The sequence below is a fragment of the Podarcis filfolensis genome, assembly GCF_964270895.1.
Source record: "Podarcis filfolensis genome assembly, chromosome: W".
Classification (NCBI taxonomy): Eukaryota; Metazoa; Chordata; class Lepidosauria; order Squamata; family Lacertidae; genus Podarcis; species Podarcis filfolensis.
In genome coordinates this window covers 26728045-26745981 of record NC_139619.1, presented here as the reverse complement: position 1 = coordinate 26745981, position 17937 = coordinate 26728045, and the positions used below count along the sequence as shown (strand labels likewise).

The window sequence follows — 17937 nt, the reverse complement described above, 5'->3', positions numbered from 1 at the left end:
GCTCCTGGTGTTTGGGCTCTGTTTGCTGTCTGAGCCCTAGCACCACCTATCTCCATCGGCTCTTCTCCCCTCCCCAGTGGAGGCGTGGATAACGCGCTCCCTGTCTCTTTGGGTAGGAAGGAAGTTGTTCTGGCTGGAGTGTTCGCCCTGCGCCCCTCCTCTCTGCTCCAAGGGCGGTCTTCCAGGCGCACTCCTATCGCTAGTGCTCTTTGGACGACCTCTGCGGTGCTTTTAGGTCTTTCTCCTCTTGCCAGCTCATCTTTCACGGCCCCATTCAGTCCCTCCCAGAACAGATCCCTGACGGCAATGGAGTCTTTCTCCCACCCGAGCACGTTCACTAACGCAAAAAAGTGTGAGTGATATTGCCTCACCGTGGCTTTCCCTTGCTGCAGCCCATGCATTTCCCTCCGAGCCACATCCACATCTACCGTTGATTTAAAACAAGCGTCCATAGCTTTGATAAATGCGTCAGCATCTCGGAGGGCTGGATCATTTTCGCGCCACAAATTCCGCAGCCACGCTTTAGCTTCCCCATGCAGATGAGTAATTATGAATCCCACTTTCTCTTCCTCATCTCTAAAGTCTTTCCGAAGCAAATTGAGCGCGTAAACTATGTCGGCTCTGAAGTTAGGGTACTGCTGCAGGTTCCCGTCGAAGTGGGCTACTATGCTGCCCCCCCCTTCCCGAGGCCAACTCCCTCCGGCTTGGATCCTGGCAGCCCCTCTTTGCCCCAACGTTCCCACCTGGTTTGTAGATCCCAGCAGAGCGCTACTGCTTCGTCTTCTTTTTTTCTGGATGCCTCTACTTCTGCATACAGCCTCGTGACTGCGCTTTGCAGTTCTTTCACCTGTTCCTCTGTAGTCATCTTTGCTAATCTTCGTGAGCTCGCAAAACGCCAAGTCTTGCCCCTCGCTGCACCAACTCACGCTGCGAGGGTTAATTCAGATGAGACGGAGCATACTGTCAGAGCTGCCCAAGGTCCCAGCTCACAAAGGACCAACGCTGCTTCGTTGTTAAGTACAAAAGTCTTTATTGAAGTTCAGTTTCACTTCCAGAGCCGCAGCGCGCAGCTCTACGTCTCAACTGTCAGACCGCCGATGCTCCGTCTGAGTCTCCTCCCCCCTGACACCAATTTAAGATTCTAGCCTTACTCCACCTCTTCCTCAGTTCCTTCCGCCTCTGGTTCCGCCTGGCCGTTGGGGTCTCGCCCTTTCTAGACTCTTCTGACGCTGAGTCCCCTGAGCCTTCCCCCTCCCTCCGGCGGGCTTTAGGAGCTGGTTCCCCATCCGGGTCTCCTGCTGTTCCCCGCGCCTGTACATTTGAACTTGGCGCGCGCGCCCAGCCGGTAACTTTTCTCCTGACCGTTTCACTGCTGCTGCTGTCACTGCTTCCCCCTCTGGGGGGGGGGGCTAGCTGCAACTGACCTCCCCTCCGTTGGAGGCGTGGTCAGCCCTGACTCACTCTCTCTCCCCGCTGGAGGAGACGCTGGCCCTGACACATGTGACTCTTCCCCCCCACCACTACGCTCTGGTGGGGAAACTGGTCCCAATCCCCCACTGCTGCTTTGGGGTTCCCCTCTGGCTCCTTGTTTCTGGTGCGTCCCCCCTGGGACCCCCCTTGCCCTGACCATAGGTGCCCCCTTCTGGGAATCTTCTGATTCGCTGGAGAAGCTCATGGAATCTCTCGGGCCACTGTCATACTCCCCTACGCTGCCCTCGGATTCTTCCCCTTCGCTCTCCATTTCCTCTCTCCCCAGTGCTCCTGCTCCTGAGTCCCTGACAATATGCATGCAGTTTCTTCTATCTCATTTCCTGAACTACTGCTATCATTTCCATTTCTTCTTCCTCTTTGTCATTTTTCTCATCGACTTCTAAAAAACAGCTTTCAATTTTTTTGCATGCCAGGCCCAGAAGTGTTGCACTAAGGCTCAAACTCTGTTTGAAAGGAAAAGGAGTGTGTGTGGGTTTTTTAATTGAATTTGTTATTATATATTATAAACTGCATGATAGTAAGACAGCTTCTAAACAGTTAACAAAAATATACAACAGAACATTAAAATGATTGATAAAACACAGTTAAAAGCAGGTATTTAAGAGTATTCAAAAGATGATTAAAGTCAGCAGTGGTTAAAAGGAAGTAAATCACATGCAGCTTCTATGTGTTCAGATGGGCTGTTTACAACAGCCCTAACAAAAATGTTTTGAGCAGTTGCTGGAAAGAGTACAGTGAGAGCACCTGCCTCCTGGTGTCAGTGGGGGGGAATTGAAAAATTGGGGGGGGGGGGGACGGGACCAGGCTGTTTTTCTGTTTTTTCCCAAAGCCGTTTTTTTCAAGAAAAATTGGGAAAAAAATGTGTGGAATATTGAAACTTTATCAAACTATTTTTTAAAAAAAATTCCGGGGGAAAAGAGTTTTGGGGAAAAACAGAAAAAAACCTGGGTTTTTTTTTATTTTTCCGGGGGGTTTTCCAGGCCTTCCCATCTCTAGGTATCAGGGTGGTTATAGGTTATCCCACTTTCAGGACAGTTTGCCCCTGCAAAAGTTTCAGGGAGCACAACTGGTGCAGGCCCCATAACTTCCTGCTGAAATCCTATAACATTTCATACCAGAAATGTGAGGGCTATTGTGTGGAGCGGTGGGCTGGGGCGTCTTTTCATTCAGCATCTGTTGCACAAGAGTTGCTCCTTCAGGTAGTAATAGCACAATAACACTGCAGAACAACTAATAAAGCAGAATGATATTTGGACAGTCTGGTGCAACTCCACCACAAACGCGCTCTTATTGTGTCAGTGAAATGCTGCAAAATAGAACCCACACACCAGTCTGGAGGGAGAGCCCAGACACTGCAATTGTCCAATCTATCGGCAGGAGGCGGGGAGTGGGGTGGAGGGGGTCTTAGCTTCTACCACCAAGGCACTTTCCTGCCCTCTCCAATTATTTCAGAGTCACTTTTGCAAAACATTTCCCATCTCCCACAGTTTGAACACAACACCACTCCCTGCCCCCGTGTCGACTCATCAATTCACAGCACTGATCACTTGCACAGTACTAATATCTTCAAATGTTTTATCTTTTTTTTTATTACAGTGGACACTCGGGTTGCAAACGTGATCTGTGCAGGAAGCACGTTCGCAACCCGCAGCATCCACAACCCACAGCGCCGTGTCTGCGCACGCACGGGTCACAATTCGGCACTTCTGCACATGCGCAAAGCGCGATTTAGTGCTTCTGCGCAAGCACAAGTGCTGAAACCCAGAAATAACCTGTTCCGGTACTTCCAGGTTCGGCGCGGTGCGCAACCTGAACCATCTGCAACCCGAGGTATGACTGTATCATCATCATTAGCATTAGCATTTATATCCCAGCTTTCCCCCCCAAGGAGCTCAAAGTGGTGTACATGGTTTTCTCCCCTTCCTCATTCAATTCCCACGACAACCCTGTGAGGTGGGTTAGGCTGAGAGAGGCAGTGAATGGACCAAGGTCACACCCAGTGAGCTTCATGGCAGCCAGGTGGGGATTTTAACCCTGGTCTCTCCCAGGTCTTAGTCTGACACTCTTAATGACTACACCACAATGGTTCTTTCTTGTAGCCAGCCTCAGATTTCTCCATCCACACCCTGCTGGCCATTCAAATACAAATCACAAGACCTCAGCCCAGATCAAGCCACAGCACCCATCCCGTCAGATTCCCATTGCTTGGAGCCACCCTCAAGGCTCCCATCACCGGGAGAAATCCATCTCTATATAATTTATTAAATTATAGGTTGTCACTGGAAGAGGACAGAAGAGCCCAAACCCAGGAAAAACCCCAGGAGCAATCTATTCCACCTCCCTGCCCAGAGGTGAGGGTCTACTTTGAAATCACAAGCGGGAGAAGCTTGTGAACTTGGGATTCGGCTGGCACCTTCTGCGCCTCCCCTACTCGCAGGGAAACCCTGTTTTGGGGATCCGGAGCGATGTGGGGTGAGTGGCGCGGTGCTTCGAATTGACTGCTTCTTTCACGGAGTGAAGCCGCATTGCTGTTGCCGGAGAGCGCTGACTTTTTCCTGTGGACAATTGGATTTTAAACAACTACCCGTGAGTAGAACGGAAAATTGGATGTTTAAATACCTTAATTTGGCATCGAAACGGGGAAGGTCTTAAACAGGAAGTCCGCCTTCCCCTTTTGTAAATAGATTGAAGCAAAGACGTTATAAGCTAAAGTCTTTGAAAGCTTTTGGCAAAGGATTAAATTTTCATCGGTTAAAACTACAAAACCCCCCTTGGAAGCAGGAGAAGAGGGGGGAAATTTTGGACTTAGCGAGCCTGCAGGAGAGAGTGAAAAACCAAATTACCACTGCTCCAAACCTGGAAAAGGGCTGCCAGAAAGAGTGAAGTTTTGGGAGAGTCCATTGACTGCGAACAGAACATTTTTGACAGCTAGTTATATAAGAGAAAGATACTGTTTCCATTGTCCTCTTCTGCGTTTAAAAAGGAGGGAAAGTAACTGGAAATTGAAACTATTTTTATGGCTTGAATTGTGTTCGAAAGGATTGATACAAGTGGAGACTGTTTTCCTCTAGAGGGAGTCTTTGAAACTGTCACAGGAGTGCAACTGGGGAATCACCAGCTGCAAGATAAGTAATTGTGAGAACCAGAGATTGACCTTGGACCATTCAAAATGTTGACAGGAGAAGCCATTGTGACGGTATTATGTAAGATAAGCTACTCGCTGGAACAGCTTCATAAGAAGACGGATGACATGTCTTTTAAAATTGACAACTTGGATCAAAAAGTGACTAATTGGAGTCAAAAAGTGAGCACCAACACAGAAACAATTCAGGACTTGGTACAAGAATCTACTTTGGCAGGACAGATTGTGGAGGAGAAAGAGAAAGCTGTGGTTGTTGAGCCTAAAGTAATACAAGCGGGATCCTCAGCCTTACAGAAGCAAATTGAGGATTACAAATTGAGGCCTTCTATGATTGAATCTAGAAAAAGCCAGATTTTGAGGATTGGATCCCAGCTTGGACGGACGAAGGAAAGTTGGAAAGATCCCTCTATGCAGGGATTAACTGACTTTTGGGGCATGGACTTGGGTCTGGAGGAGATTGGAGTTCTGCGGGCCTTTGGATTTGGAAGAATTTTGAAACATGTCATGAAACATCTTATAGACCTCAGCTTCAACTATGGAAATTTGGCTGACCTGTCCGGAAGGAATAAAAGCATTGTTAGGTTGGAGTCTTCCCGAGATCTGCTCTTTGGCATTAAAGAATATGAAGAAGACCTGCAGAAGGGACCTGGAAAAGAGTTAAGAGCCTCGGACATAAGATCTCCAGGTTGATGGACTATATGGAATTGACGGAAAGGACTGGCAGAATCCGAAACCAGGGAGAGGAGATGGTGGAAGAAGATTAGAGAATTTAAAGTTTATATATAGAAATACTGTAAAATTAATGAATGATAGAAAAATGGTGGAAAGGAATTTTATGGCCTTAGCAGAAATATTATAAGGAGTTAAGCATATATAAGTATTTTAGTTTTAATGATAAAAAATATGTTAAGATATTTATAATATGACAGAAAATAGAGAAAGATGGAAAGGATTTGCTGAAACAGTTAACAGAAGTGGAATACAAAAAGGGAGGTGAGAGGAAGTCGAGGAAACAAGGGAATGAAAGCTAGAGTATGGAAAAGGTGTGATGTATGCTTTTAAATGGTTATTGTTTTGTTTTGTTTAGGGTTAAGGTGGGTTAGGGTTTAGTTTAGTTTAGTTTAATGTGTTTAGGTTGTGTTTTGTATTGCTTATATATTGTATTGTATTGTTTCTTTTCTATTTTTTGTTTTTTTTCTCTTGTCTTTTTTCTTTTTCTTTTCCTTTTCTGTAATCTTTAAAAGTAATAAATATTATTTTTAAAAAAACAAAAACAGAGGTGAGGGCCTAAGGCACGCCCCCTATCGGTGTCCCCGGGGGAGTTCCTAGTTGATGTGCATCAGCAGGACTCCCCCTACTGGTGGTTAACCCTTCCTGGACTTCAAGCGGATGGGCTGAAGCCGGATATAGTCGGTTAGGACCAATGCCTAAGCCAATACCGTTCATCACCTGTAACCAATAAAGTTGTGGTCTTATTTAGCCCATTAACCTTAATAATCGTGTCATGTGTCTTTATTTCCACTGGGGGGGAGGCATGAACTCGCCACGCAAGCAGGACATTTGCGGGGGGGGGGGTGTTAGCAGTTCTCTCCCACTGTTGAGCCCCAGGCAACTAGTATTCACTCTGGAGGTGCCATCATGACTAGTAGCCACTGTTCACCTTACACCCCACGCATTTGCCTAACCCTCCTTTTACTGTTATATCACATTTATATTCTACCTTGGCCTCCCCTCTATTTTATCCTCAAAACTACCGGTATGCTGTGAGGTACACACTGGTGTTAAGTTCGTCATCATTTCAGGACAGACCGCTAAGAGAATTTTGCTCCCAATCTACTGTTAACTTTTTCCTAGTCTGACACTCTAACCATTGAGCTCTGCACGTGCTCAAAGCAGGCCTCGCTTCAGCCAGCTCCAGCCACAGTTCAACCTTCCTCCTCACCACCCACCCCCACCCCCGGGACCAAACAAAGCAACCGCTGGAAACATGTCCAAGTCGGGGAGATGTAGGTCGTGGGAAGCCATTTCCTCTCAGGGTTCATCCCCCGCCCCGCGAAAAGCAACAACCCCCCCCTCACCTCCAGCTCTTTGAAGAAGATGCAGCTGCGTGCCCACTCCACGATGGCGAAGAGGGTCTGATCTGCCATCTTACACATGAGGCCAAAGGCGCTGAGCTTGTTGTGGAGGCCCTTGCTCTGCTCCTCCTGCAGGCAGGACAGGATGCAGGCCTTTTTTTTTATAAATATTTATTAAGTTTTCCAATTTTATGCAAATACAAAAAGAAAAAGAAAAGGAAAAATATTGAAAACAAATCAATTTCAATAACAATTTTTCAGTAACATGTTTCTTTGACTTCCTCATACCTCCCCTTCTTGTTTTCTAGTTCAAATTGTTAATCCAGCAAATCCTAATCTCTTAACATTCCTTTTAAAATAACACCTTATTTTCCACTCAACTTTTTAAATTTTATGACTTAAACAATTTTAATCCCTATTATCTTTATCATAACAGCTAGAGACCACAAAAGTTCAATCCAACATCTTTTCAGAGTTCATTAATTTTGTAGTATTTCTGTAAATAGTCCTTAAATTTCTTCCAATCTTCTTCTGCCGACTCTTCTCCCTGGTCGCGGATTCTGCCAGTCATTTCTGCCAGTCCCATACAGTCAATCAACTTCATCTGCCATTCTTCCAGAGTGGGTAGATCTTGAGTCTTCCAGTGCTTTGCTATAAGTATTCTTGCTGCCGTTGTAGCATACATAAAAAAAGTTCTGTCCTTCTTTGGCACCAAATGGCCGACTATGCCCAAAAGAAAAGCCTCTGGTTTTTTCAAGAAGGTATACTTAAATACCTTTTTCATTTCATTATAAATCATTTCCCAGAAAGCCTTAATCTTTGGGCACGTCCACCAAAGGTGAAAGAATGTACCTTCAACCTCCTTACATTTCCAACATTTATTATCGGGCAAATGATATATTTTTGCAAGCTTGACTGGGGTCATGTACCACCTGTATATCATTTTCATAATATTCTCTCTTAAGGCATTACATGCCGTAAATTTCATACCTGTGGTCCATAACTGTTCCCAGTCAGCAAACATAATGTTGTGTCCAACATCTTGTGCCCATTTAATCATAGCTGACTTAACCGTTTCATCCTGTGTATTCCATTTCAGCAGCAAGTTATACATTTTTGACATAATCTTAGTTTTAGATTCTAGCACTTCTGTTTCTAATTTAGATTTTTCCACCTGGAAGCCAATTTTCTTGTCCAAATTGTAAGCCTCCATTATCTGAAAATAATGGAGCCAGTCTCGCACTTTATTTTTTAGTTTCTCAAAGCTCTGCAATTTCAGTCTATCTCCTTCTTGTTCCAAAATTTCCCAATATTTTGGCCATTTGGCCTCCATATTGAGCTTTTTCTGGGCTTTCGCTTCCATTGGTGACAACCACCTTGGGGTCTTATTTTCCAGTAAATCCTTGTATCTGATCCAAACATTAAACAAAGATCTCCTAACAATGTGATTTTTAAATGCTTTATGAGCTTTAACCTTATCATACCACAAATATGCATGCCATCCAAAAACGTTGTTAAAACCTTCTAAATCCAAAATGTCTGTGTTTTCAAGAAGCAGCCAGTCTTTCAACCAGCAGAATGCTGCTGATTCATAGTACAGTCTGAAGTCTGGCAGGGCAAAGCCACCCCTTTCTTTTGCATCAGTTAAAATCTTATATTTTATCCTGGGCTTCTTGCCCTGCCAGACAAATTTAGAAATGTCTTTCTGCCACTTCTTAAAACAATCCATCTTGTCCACAATTTGTAATGTTTGAAACAAAAATAACATTTTAGGCAATACATTCATCTTTATAGCTGCTATTCGACCCATCAAGGAAAGCTTCAAATTTGACCATATTTCGAGATCTTTTTTCACTTCTGACCAGCATTTCTCATAGTTATTTTTAAATAAGTTCCCATTTTTAGATGTCATATTGATCCCCAGATATTTCACTTTCTTCACCACAGTCAAACCTGTTTCATTCTGAAATTTCTCTTTTTCAAACAATGTCAAATTTTTCTCTAAAACCTTAGTTTTGGACTTGTTCAGTTTAAATCCTGCCACCTGACCAAATTCTTGAATTAATTCTAAAACTCTTTTGGTACTAGATTCTGGCTCCTGTAACGTCAAAACTAGGTCATCTGCAAATGCTCTCAATTTATACTGCTTGGCTCCGACCTGTATGCCTTTAACCAACCGGTCCCTTCTAATCATATTCAGCAGAACCTCCAGGACCGATATAAAAAGTAAAGGGGAAATTGGGCACCCTTGTCGTGTCCCTTTTTCAATCTTAAATTGCTCCGTAACTACATTATTTACAATTAATTTAGCCTTTTGTTCAGAATATATTGCACTTATACCATTTTCAAAACCTTGGCCTACCCCCATACCCTGTAAGTTCTTTTTCATAAAACTCCAAGAAATGTTGTCAAAGGCTTTCTCCGCGTCCACAAATATCAGAACAGCTTTAGTATTTATGTTCACATCTAACTTTTCCAAAATATCAATTACATTCCTCAAGTTATCCGATATATGTCTTCCCGGCAGAAAGCCCGCTTGGTCCTTATGTATCTCTTCAATCAATACTCTTTTCAGTCTCTTGGCCAAAATATCAGCAAAGATTTTGTAATCCACATTTAATAAGGATATGGGACGGTAGTTTTTAAGTTGAGTCTTTTCAGTCTCTGTTTTCGGTATAAGTGTAATGTAGGCCTCTTTCCACGATTCTGGTGCCCTTTTCCCTTCTAGAATCTCGTTGCAGACTTCCTTCAGAGGTTGGATTAACCAGTTCTTCAGAGATCTATAGTATCTGGAAGTCAACCCATCTGGTCCCGGAGATTTGCCCAATTGCATATTTGAAATGGCACCTTCTATCTCCTGATCTGTTATTTTACAGTTCAACAATATTTTACTTTCCTGTGAAATTTTTTGTAATCCATTTGTTTTCAAAAATCCATCAATGTCCCTTTCGTTCTGTGGCCCTTGTGTGTATAGTTGCTTGAAATACTTCTGAAAACAGTTTCTGATCTCATTTGGATTATTTATGTCTTTCCCTTCTACTTCCAGGTTTGTAATTGTATTTAATTTTTGTCTTTTTTTCAGTTGCCAAGCCAGTAACTTCCCACATTTGTCCGCCGATTCAAATGTCTTCTGTCTCATTTGTTTAATTTTCCATTCTATTTCTTGATTCATCAATTCCATATATTGTATTTGATAGACCTTTATTTCTCTCAAAATCTCTTGTGACTTTGGCTTGGCTCTCAATTTTTTCTCACCTTCTTTAATTTTCTCCAAAATTTTATCTTTTTTCTTATTTTGCCTTCTCTTTTTTAATGCATTCTGTTGTATCAAAAACCCTCTCATCACGGCTTTACTAGCATCCCAAATTACTCTTTTTTCCACATTTGTTGGCAAATTTAATTCAAAGTAGTCTTTTAGAGTCTTTTGGGCCTTGTTGTATACTTCTTCATCTCTAAGTAATGGGTCATTCATCCTCCATCTGAAGGTGCCGGTTGTTGTTGGCTTCATCTCCATCTTTACAGCATTATGGTCAGAGCAAGTTTTAGGGCAGATCTCCACTTTTTTTATCTTTGGTGCCATTCCTCTAGTAGTCCAAATTTGGTCAATTCTGGTCCATGTCATCTTGGCTTCAGAGAAAAATGTTCCCTCTCTCTCCAAAGGGTTCTTAGTTCTCCAAATATCGATCAAGTCCATATTATCAATCATTTCAAAGAAAGTTTTTGGTAGTCTACCATCTTTGGTGACTACCTGTTTTTGCGCCTTGTCCATATTAGTGGATACAACTCCATTCATGTCCCCCATCAAAATTATATTATAGTCCATAAAGTCCATCAAAGTCTCATGCAACTTCTTGAAAAATTCCGACTTCCCCTCATTTGGTGCATATACACCTACTATCAAAAATTTCTCTCCTTGAAACTGAATTTCAATAGTCAAATATCTTCCTTGTTCATCTTTGAGAATAAATTTCAGTGAAAGTTTCTCCTTTGCGTAAATCACCACTCCTCTCTTTTTAACTTTATCAGACGAGATAAATTCTTGCCCTAATCTTTTATTAACAAGTATTTTCCTGTGTAGCCTCGTAACATGTGTTTCTTGTAAACAAATCAAGTCCAAATGTTCTTTCTTTAATATATGAAAAATCTCTTTTCTCTTTCTAGGAGAGTTCAGTCCATTACAATTCCAACTTAGAAGTTGCAGAGACATGATTGGTTAATTAGTTTTCCCTCCTACTGCACCAAGTTGTTGTCAATCTCTTGCTTTGTTCTTTCCTTGTCTTCTGCCGAGTCTGAATGCACTCACTATCTTAAATTCTTCCTCCCCCAGATCCTTCTGCCAAAATTGTGACAATTCCTTTGTGAGAAATTCTGCCAAATTATATTTCTCACTTTCTGGCACACCTCTTATTCTTAAATTTCTCGCCTTTCTTTCAAGGTCTATCATGGACAGTGTCAAATCATGCTCTTCTAACTTTTTATATACCGGTGGAATCTGTTCCTGAACAGCAGTTGCAATTTCCTTGGCCTCTTCAGCCAGTTTTCTAGTTGAAGCCGATTCTTCCAGTAGTTTTTCAATAGACTGTGTATTAGAGTTCACCTTTTTCCCTAGTTCATTAATACTTGAGGTATTCAAATTAATACTTGAGGTGTTCACATCAATTTTTGCAGAAGCCTCAGCTACTTGTCTATTTGTCTCTTCCACCTTATTGGCCAACTTCTCCAAAGATGCATCAATCTTACCCAATGCTTGGGCCAAAAGTTCATCAGTTGACATAACCTTTAATTTTACCTGTGGGGCAACAGCTCCTGCTGTGCCCGCTACACCCCCTGTTGAAGGCCTTCTTGTAGTGTCAGCTTTGTAGTGTCTACCAGACCTGGTAGTTTTTTCCTGTGTCAACTCTGTTTTTTTTATCATCTGCCATAACACTCACATACACTCCCAAGGTCAGTCACACACTTGGAGAATTTGTTTGGGGAAAGGAGAAATTTTCCCACAGCAGTACTTGTTGTCTAGAATGTCATTGCAACATAGTCACCTCTAGGGGTCACAAGTCCAACTTTTTGTTGCAACTTTATAACAAATAAAGTTCTAATAAAGTCCCAGTATCTTAGTATCAAGTTTTCAGTCCCAAAAGGTTACTTTCATTTCCAAAGTATTTTATCCACACTGTATCCTTTGCAGAGCTAAATCAAACTTTTTTTTTCCACTCTCCGTTTGACAGTTCCCTCTAATCGGCTTCCCTGTCATAGGCAGTCCGTTCCCAGGTTTTAAAGTCAGCAGATATATTTTAAAATTTCCTTTCCTTGCAGGGCAAATATCTTTCAAGTGTCTCCCCACTGTTCCTGCCAACAGTGGGGGAATTTTCCTTTTTGATGCTGGATTTTAATCCTTCCAAAAACTCGTCTTTCTTAGTCACAGCTTTACAGTCTCTTTGCTTTTGATCTGTTAACAGTCCGGGAAGGCAGACTTCCTGTTTTTACCTTTCCCGTTTCGGCCGAATTCTTTAATAATTTTCTTCCGAATATATGTCAAAATCCTACTCACGGGTAGTTGTTTTCAAGTCCAATTATCCAGTAAAGAAATCAGCGCTCTCCGACCCTGGCTGTGCGGCTTCACTTCGCGGAGACGGGTAGACAGCTCTCAGCTCTGCACCCCTCACCCCCGGTCCGATCCGGAGCCTTTAAAAAGGCTCCTTTGCAGCGGGGGGGGGGGGGCGCAAATGGAGCCCGCCGAGCCTTCAGTTCACAGGCTTCCCCGCCTGTGATTTTTTTCGGGTCCCCGCTTCGCCGTTGACTTGCGCCTCGTCGGGCTCCTGCTCCAGCAACTTCAGGATCACGTCGGGCATGTCGGCCCCAGTGGCTGGGGAGCCGCCACTGGGGTAGACCTCTGGGTAGGGGTACGGCAGGGCTGCCTCATTTGGATGCATCACGTATGGGTTCGGGAACTCGGACTTGATGGCCCAGCTGGCGAAGGGCGGGTAGTGGTAACCCGAAAGCGGCCCGTGACCCAAGGACACCGGCATGGCCAGCGCGGGCGTCCCGTAGGAGCTGCACTCATAGTCGATGGGCGTCATGGCGGTGGAGCTGCTTATCCCGCTGCCACCGCCACCGCTGCCACTGCTGGAGCTGCTGCTGCTCGGCGGGGGTAGCCCCTTTGCCACCTCAGGCTGGTGGTGTTGGCTCAGGCCGTGGAGCAAGGCCGACAGCCCGCCGGACTCCTCCGCCACCTGCACCGGGGACACGATGGGCGGCTGGGCCGCCGTCTCCAGTTTGAAGCTGTTGGTGTGGATCAGCGCCTTCTTCTGCTGTTTCATGGCTCGGTCCTGCTTGTACATGGGCCTGAACCTGTTCCAGCCACCCCGCATGCGGTTGGCACGCACGGCTGGAGGGAGGAGGAAGGGAGGAGAAGAAGGGGCAAAGGGAGAGAAAGCGGGGAAAAGGCGTCAGACAAAATCCGGCCAGGAAGGCCCAGTGTTATGTATTGAAGTTCTCACCCTGGCCAACAGGGGTATTGTGTATATAGTTTTCACTCAGGTCCACATAAGTTAATTTAGGCGGGAAACCCTGGGCTGTTGTTGTTACAATGCTGACAGCTGGCTGCCTATAAAAGCAGGCCGGCTGAGCTGTTTGCTGTTCAGTTCAGTTCCAGCTTACTTATAAAGAACTACTTGGAGAAATCTCTGTGTTGTCTGCTATGTCCACCCACTATTTAATACTGACGATGGGGATGGGATCAGATGGACATCAGAGCACAGCCACATTTGGACACTCACTGAGCAAAATCACTGAACAGAACCCAATTCAGAGCTGACCATACTGGCTAGAGCACTGTGTTCCATCCATCGCCCACCACGTCGGCATCGGAACCATGGCTTCACTCGTGCCTCTACTGCCATTTGCCCCAGCCTCTGAATCATGGGACTCCTATCTTGCTCGGTTCGGCTGCTGCCTCCAAGCAAACGAGCTGACGGAAGGGTCAGAGGAGCGTAAGTGGGGCCTATTCCTCAGCCTCTGCGAGCCCGAGGTGTTCGAGACAGCCCGAGTTTTGGTCGTGCCACTAGCAGTCCAGGCAGCGCCATGGGACGTGCTAAAAGAGAAGCTAAAAAACCACTACGCCCCGAAGCCATCCAAAATTGCTGTCATAGTGGCATAGTGATTAGTTTACTAGGACCTGGGAGAGACCTGGGTTCAAATCCTCCCACTCGGCCTCGAAGCTCCCTGGGTGTGGCATTAGAGGCCAGCCCATAGAAACCAACTCCTAGGGGTCGAGGTCCCTTTGCCCACCCCCTAACAAAATATTTGAGGGGGACAGTTCCCCCCCGCCCCCGGTTGATGGGCATTGCTACTCAAGTGATGTGATGTGTGTGCAGGAAGGGGCTTACCTGCCCTCCCACAATATTTCATACAAGTTTGCCCCCTGGACCAGTCACTGCTTGTCACCCTAGCCTACCTCACAGGGTTGTCGTTGGGATTAGATTGCGCCACTCTGGACGCTACGTGGATGTCACATTGAGCTTCTCCGAGGAAAAGAGGAGATATAAATGCAAGTAATGAATGAAAAAATAGCATCCAACCAGGGAGTTGTGTTGGAATGTGTGCCCCTCCTTCTCTTTCGTTCCCTTTTTCATGCACCCATTTGCTCCACGCAGAATAATAGAAGAACATAAGAACGTGGGGCAGTTGCCTTTTGCCAAGTCAGAGACTCCTGGTCTATAGAGCTCGGAATTGTCTACACTGACTGGCAGCATCTCCTCATGAGTCTTCTCCCAGCCCTGCTTCCTGGAGATGTACCTGGGGACTAAGCCTGGGACCTTCTGAACTATAGCCCTTCTCCGCCCCTCACGGCGACCCCTGGTGGATAAAGCCACGTGAAGGCCAGTCGCAAGGCATCAAAGGGTATGGGCACTCTGCATGCACTCAAAGGCACTGCAATGGTATTGCTAGAGAGTGTTGCGATGGGATTCAATCGGGAAGGGAGAACCCTGTACCTCTGCCACCTTAAGCTCCTTGGAGAACGAGGTGGGATATAAATGCAAACAAAGAAATATTTTGGACTACAACTCCCATCAACCACCATCAGCTGGGGCTGATGGGAATTGTAGCTCAGAAACCTCCAGGATGAGGCCCAAGGTTTCATCACACCTGCTCCGCCAAGGCACAGAACAGAAGAATCTGGCGGACACTGGTGGGGGTTCTAGCTAAGGGCCCATCTAACCCACCGGTATTGTCTGCTGTGCTGGCAGCAGCTCTCCGGCCAAGGGTCCTTTTAAACGGGGGGGGGGGGTGCCAGGGATTGAACCTGGAGCCTTTGGCATGCAAAGTGGGGGCACTTCACCACCGAGCAGATCTCTCCCCCCCCATGGCGCCTGCTATCAGAGGGGTTCCAGCCAGCCAGGTTCTGCACAATGGGCGTGCCCAATGGACTCCAGTGAGTCGGGACCGTGGCCGAGACACTCGGTACTGCTCAGGATAGGAGGCTATTTCCTTGCAACGGTAGAAAAAGCTGAGCACCTGCCGGAATAAATGTCCGGACTGCTGGGATTTAAACAAAAAACAAATCTTAATATTATTTTTATTCCTTTCCCCTGGGATCTTTGGAAAGGGAAGTGTCTGCTAGGGTTAGAACTTTTTTACAACCTCATGTTCCTGTAGCTTAGTTAGATGAACTTTTGCCTAAAAACAAAGGAATGAACTGTCATTTCCAAACCTTTTGAAAAAAGGTCACCCTGAAATCAATACATCAATTTTTGTATATGTAACTGTATAATGTATTATGCATAGCATGTATACAGGAAAAATAGAGCTTGCAAATTTTCTAATACATGTACAATGTTTTATACATGGTTCATCACTTCTATTGCTGAGAATAAATTGAGGATCTTGTGCGACATTGTAATGATTATGATTATGATTATATTTATACCCTGCCCATCCAGCTGGGTTTCTCCAACCACAATTGTATATTGCCACAGAAAGAAATATTAAAAATTAAGAAGTTTAGTTGTTTGCCCAAAAATCTTTCCCTATAGACCAATATTTGGATTCTTCTTGAACATTCGCCACAGTTTTAGGAAGTTCCAGGCAGCTGTAAAAGTTATAAACAGTTCCATGAAGTTTTTAAAAGTGCTGATAGTTATGAGTAGTAACTTTACATATACAGTGTTTCCAACTTTTCATTTCAGGGCAACCTTTTTCCATAGTCCCTTTTTCAGTGTTTTTAAGCAAAAGTGCATCCCATTATGATACAGGAAATTGGTATACCCCTAGTGCCCAAACAAACACACAGACACGCCTTCTTGGCACTGCCTGCTTTCATCCACATGCCTTGGGATATGTGTAGAAGGTGCTTCTGAGCATGTACAAAGTATCTCCCGCACACATACACGGAAACCCTATCTCCACTGGCTTATCACACAGCTCACCCATAAGCATGTCTGAGTCTGTATGTGCAACTGGAGATGGTGAAGGGACAATCACCCTTAACAAAATTTGAAAATTACAATGGGTAGAGCAGGGAAAGGATTAGATTTTAATTATACTCTATATTGCTTAATGTAGGTTATCAATGGATCTATGGAACCCCTCAAAAAGATATGGGAACTATATATTTGCACACAAATATGGGGGTATTTTTTGGGAAGGACGGGAATAAAATTTGGGAATCACAGTTCTTAAAATCTGCTTCCAGATTTCTTTGGGAAAACTCCTTGAAATTATTTCACAGATGGTATTGCACTCCTTTGCAAATGTCAAAAGTATTTCCTTCTTTATCACCTACTAGTTGGAGGGACTGCAATAAACTTCGTACATATTATCATTTACTGTAATTTGGTGCAAGATTTTTGGAATTTATTCTTGACATGAATGATAAATATTGCTAAAGAAACTATTGTTCGTTGCCCAAAATTAATGTTACTGAATATTTTTGATGATACAAATGTAAATATATTGTCAAAAGAATCGGTCTTATATATGACCTTGGCAGCATGAATAAGACAGTTTGAGCATATAATGCCAACTGTGGCTCAACTGGCTGCCACTTAGTTTTCAGGCCCAATTCAGTGCTGGTTTTGACCTATAAAGCCTTAAATGGCTCAGGAGCACCACTCCTCAAGGACCGCTTCTATCCATAAGCTCTGAGGCCCTTTTTCATGTGGCCCCTCCACGAGAGATCCAGAGGGCAGCAAGATGAGAAGCGGCCTTTCCTGTGGTGGCTCCCCACTTGTGGGATACTCTCCCCATGGGGGGCTAGCCTGGTGCCATCTCTACATATCTTTAAGTGCCAGGCAAAAACATTCCTCTTCAGCCAGACCTTTGGCTAATTTTATTATGTTTTTAGATATGCTGTAAGCCACCCAAAGTGGCTGGGGAAACCAAACCAGATGGGTGGGGTATAATTATCATCATCATCATCATCTGTGGCCTTTTAAACTGTGGGGGGACATTGTTTTTTAATTGTTACTAAGGGATGTATTTTTTGTGATTTTATATTGTACACTGCCCTGTGATCCTCGGATGAAGGGCAGTCTAGAAATGTAATTAATTAATTAATTAATTAATTAATTAATAATAATAATTTCAACTCAGTGGAACACAGCCCAAAATCTTACACTGGACACTTTGTACCACACACTCTGGAATACAGCTTTAATGGAGAGAAGCACACATATCTGAGATTTTGAAGACGAGTAGAACCGCCGGACACTTTATATGATTTGGCATTCCTTTATGACATAGGCAACAGAACCATCATTTTCAAGACAACCCTCATCGCAAGCCTGGCAACTATGGAACTAGCCTTAATGATCTGATAAAATTGGTAGTCTTTACTTGGGCTTTGTTGGGAGGAAGCCAAAGGGTCGTCTAGCCCAACCCCCGCAGTGCAGGAATCACAACTACGGAACCCCTGACAGGTGGCTCTCCAACCTCTGCTTCAAAGCCTCCGAGGAAGGAGAGACCATCACCTCCCGCGGGAGACCCTTCCACTGTCAAACAGCTTTGGCTGTCAGAAATTTCTTCCTGATGCTGAGTCTGAATGAATCTCCTTTCTTGTCGCTTGAAACCATGGGTTCGGGTCCTACCCTCCGGAGCAGGAGAAAACAAGCATGGTCCATTTTCCATGCGACAACCCTTTATGTATTTGAAGATGGCTCTCATATGATCTCTCTGTGTGTCTATTTTTATCTTATTTTTATTATTTGAAACCCCAACTGGTTCCCGGAGACACAT

The 17937-nt window shown here is 44.4% G+C and overlaps 1 protein-coding gene across 1 annotated transcript in view; it reads right to left on the bottom strand.

Moving 5' to 3' along the window:
* Positions 1–12446: 12446 nt before the first annotated feature.
* The window catches only part of LOC310753719 (steroidogenic factor 1-like), a gene marked incomplete at its 3' end in the record, with an annotated part of 31576 nt that continues 26085 nt past the window's right edge, over positions 12447–17937 (bottom strand). The window contains exon 3 of the mRNA XM_083595068.1: positions 12447–13090. Coding sequence (XP_083451194.1) covers positions 12447–13090 — 644 coding nt within the window. The remainder of the gene's footprint in view (positions 13091–17937) is intronic.